The following is a 3,899-nucleotide window of genomic DNA, read 5'->3' as shown; positions in this document are numbered from 1 at the left end:
CCAAGAAGGCTGCACACACAAGCAAGTTTGAACATGCTTTTATTGGTGGCCAGAAAGCAGAGCAGGAGGTAGCACTGTTGGGCAGCAGTGGGAGGAATGGAATAATGTGAAACTGTGTGTGATTGGGACCTGAGTTTTCAGCTTGCCATGGGGATATTCCTTGGTGCAGAAGCCTGTGTCTATGCCATGAGGGCATCTCTGACTCCATTTCAGCTGCCTCTGGAAGTCTCTGAGCATCAGCAGATGTTTGATGCATTGTAGAAATGGGGCACTGAGCATTTTACTTGGGGGAGGGAGAGTCAGGTAGGTCTTGGAGTGCAAACTTCCTCAGCTCTTCATGTATCCAGGGTTCAAAATAGGAGACTCTGGTAAATACTTCAGAGAAGATGCAATATTCATGTTTAGAAGAAACAATGCCGTGAGCCTTCCCATTGCAGACTAACGGGCCACCAGAATGACCCTGTGAAGTAAAAGGAGTGGGACTAGTCAGATATGTCAGAGCACAGCTCCCTCTGCCCTAAGGAAGAAAGGCTCTCTTGCCTCCCTCTGTGTGAAGAACCTCCTCTTTCAACCATGTCCCTCCAGGCTCAGCTCCACAGGGCTTGTAGCTGCCTTACTACTCCTCTAAGCCAATCTGTGAAGCAATTCCGGCTTGGAACCCATCTGAGATTCAGAAACTGCCTGCACAATCCTGAAGAGAAGAATCTAGTCCTACTTTAGACACGTAGCAATATCCAAGCCATCTCGCTGTGTCAGGAGGAAATGGCAAAGGATTTACATGAGATCTGCAGCCTGCCGGAGCAGTGGCTAGGCTGGGTAGAATAAAGGTATGTAAAAAGGCAGACGATGCTGACAGTTGGGGCAACTGCACCCTGGTTCAGGGAGCAATCAGTTTCAGACCTCCTGTGAGGAGCCTCTGCACATTATTTTGAAGAATCTAGTTCATTTTAATCCCCTTTGTCCTTCACCTGAGAACCAAACTGACTGTCTAATCCCAACCTCATCCCAAGCTCAGAGCCCAAAACAAAACATGGAATGTTGTTTTTTTGCCATTCTCATCACCAGCACAGATCGTGGGCACAGGCTGATAGTGTTTGAAAGGCATCTCACACATTTCCTCACACTGCACCTTCAGATCCCTCTCCATCAGCACATTACTTGTTTCCCCTGTTATCGGTGCCTCGCCCCAACCAGCCACTTTGCATACAGTTCCTCATTGTGATAGGGCAAGGGGATAAAACTCACTTTCTTATTCAGCTTCTTATTCAGGCTGCACCTGCCAAGCAGAGAGAGCATAGGGAGTGGGAACAAGTTCATGGGGCTGGGGAAGTGAGTAGGGGGAGATCCCTGACGTGCCAAGGGTGTGTGGGGGTATACCTTCAGCAGCAAGATGTGTCATTTACAAGGATATTTCCTGAATAGTTGGGGTGGATGACCCAGCGGCCAACGTGGAACTTCTGCTGACTCAACTCTTTCCTCTTTACATTGTGGTCTCCCAGGATCAGAGTGATATTCACTTTCCTGCCAGGAAACACCAACATGTTCCACCTGCACTAACCACAGTGACACAGCCCCCATGACAGGTGGTTTGAGGGAGGTGGTGATGGGATATGCCTCCCCAGAGATCAGTTCTCAGCAAGTTGCCCTCTGTAGCCTGGGTTCCTTCCACATTCAACTGAAGGTCCCTTACCTCATGCTGACGTAGGTCTAAGGTGTCCCATTCTGAAGACAAAAGGGAAGCAGGGAATGGGAGACACTGGTCTCTCTTCTCTAATAGCAGCTGTGACCCGTGGTAGGAACCAGCAGACGACTGCTGAGGAGTCCCGTCACCAGAGGCACACAGCCCCTGGCAGACAATTCCTGCAACTCACAGGGGATGGCTGGGCTCACAGAGAGCCCTGTTGTGCCTGAAGAGACGCAGAGTACTCTTTCACCTCAGACCAGGACTTGTGGCTCTTCATGACTGTGTGAGATACGAAAAAACCCATGTGCAAGAAAGACAGGGCCTTATATTATTCCAGCCACACAGGGAGCTGCTGAGAGCACTGCATCTTGGTGAATCAGGAATCCTCCACACGCAGATTCATCTGACACATTTTGAATTAATAAGCGAGCCATACAGGTCCAAGAGTGGGCCTTAGCTTCTGATCCACCAGTGATCCTTCCTGGAAGAGAAATGAGAAGTGCTAATATCACATATGCTGCTATTCCCCATCAAGTTCAGAGGTGGATGAGGAGAGAGGGTCCTCCTCTGAGGTTGTACTCCAATGATGCTAATAACTCTCTTTCCCTGGGTTGTCCAAAGCATTGGTTATGAACAACAGAGAGAAAACCAAGCAACACTTCCTGAGGATGACTGACCACACCTGGCTCTGGAGGTCTAAAATGCTATCAAAGGGCACTACACTAGTGCCTGTAATGCACCACTGGTTTCAGGCACAGTCTGAGCTGAGAAATATAAGTAGAGGAGAGAGCAGAGACATGAGAAAGGACAAGGCAGGTACCAGACAGATTTCCTCCTCAGTGCCCATTTCTGCCCTTGCATGTCCTCATCTAAATCCCTTCTCTGTGTATTCGCCAGCCCCAGCCCATGAAACAAGGAGAAAAGCACTTATGAGCAGCAAAAGCAGCATCATCTTCTACCTCTGTCCTGAAGAGCCAAAACAGTTGTTACAGGCAGGTGTTGCGAAACACCACCCTGAGATCCTGGCGCCAATTCATCTCGGAGGAGTGTTTAGATAAAAGTGCAGCTTAACAGAGTTTGATTGCAAGGTTGACCCTATTACATACTACATGGAGGAAACATACACTGGAAGCTCTGTTTTGACTAAGTAGGTACACGTTTAGTAAACCTAAGTGGAAATTTACAGCTTGTAGCCGAAGGCTTCAGCAAATCCAGCTGCTCATGCTAAGTAAAGCTGAGCAAACAGCACACTAAATCACACAACATTATAACTGTAAGTGATTCATTCTATTGAAAACTTATTTAAGCTAAACAGCTAATATCTCTTAACATTGAGAGGCATCCCTGCTAAAGGGGAGAGTTGTCTGGCGTTCAGTCCAGTTGCCGACCAAGGAGAACTCAAATTGGGCCCATTCAGTGATCTGTAGTTGGTAAAAGATCTCATTGCTTCGAGGAGCAGCCTTGAGAGGCATCCCAGCTCAAGGAGAGGTCATCACCACGCAGCCACGGTGCCTGGCAGGGCCAGCTCAAAGAAGGCTCACTCAGGCTGTCATATTTATGGGATAAAGTGGTTAGCTCATAGTCAAATTGCACAAAATGGGAGAGGGATGCATGAAACTCCTTGTACCCACAACATACCAGTGTTCACTGTGTTGCTCTGCTTCTTTGTGGGTTTCCTAGAGGAGTTCTTGGCCTGGCCATGGCTCAGGCCTTCACCTCCTTTGGAGCCTGTACCAAACTGCTGCTGGTTTGGTTAAGGGGGTGTCAAGTGCATCCATCACACTCCACCCCATGACTACAGTCAATCCACTTCATCAACTCATAGAGTGGTAGTACAGTTACCTCTTGCCTCTGTGTCATAAACATGTGCCATATTGCAGATCAGGGGTAAGAGCCCAATTATTTGATAAACTCTTTGGTTTAAGTGTCAAATTAATGTTATTTATATACTATGTTGACACATTTGCATATCCACGGTAAGCAAACAGGTTTTAGTAGTATAAAATATTACTGTTAATTACATTATTGGGGGATTCCTCATGATGATTCCTCCAAGCAGGAGACAGGTACAGAATGGCAATCTATATATATAAAGTTTGGAGCTGAAACAGGAAACCCCAGCCTGCTATCTGCTTGTGTTGTTTACTGCTTCTGTTCTTAAGAACCCCAGGCTGTGGTTTGGTGAGGGGTTCGTGTCACAATCATGCCACCAAAA

The 3,899-nt window shown here is 47.4% G+C and overlaps 1 protein-coding gene across 1 annotated transcript; it reads right to left on the bottom strand.

The window, feature by feature from the left end:
- Window positions 1-280: 280 nt before the first annotated feature.
- LOC137673947 (duodenase-1-like) lies at window positions 281-2,636 on the bottom strand. Its single transcript, XM_068419014.1, has 6 exons — window positions 2,579-2,636; window positions 2,013-2,165; window positions 1,404-1,516; window positions 1,281-1,347; window positions 1,031-1,212; window positions 281-460 (listed from the first exon to the last, which is right to left on the bottom strand). Exons 1-6 carry the CDS (start codon window positions 2,634-2,636, stop codon window positions 281-283), a joined length of 753 nt encoding a protein of 250 aa, XP_068275115.1.
- Between the last annotated feature and the right edge of the window lie 1,263 nt (window positions 2,637-3,899).

Source organism: Nyctibius grandis, chromosome 26 (genome assembly GCF_013368605.1).
Source record: "Nyctibius grandis isolate bNycGra1 chromosome 26, bNycGra1.pri, whole genome shotgun sequence".
Taxonomy (NCBI): domain Eukaryota; kingdom Metazoa; phylum Chordata; class Aves; order Nyctibiiformes; family Nyctibiidae; genus Nyctibius; species Nyctibius grandis.
This window is presented reverse-complemented; position numbering and strand designations above follow the sequence as displayed.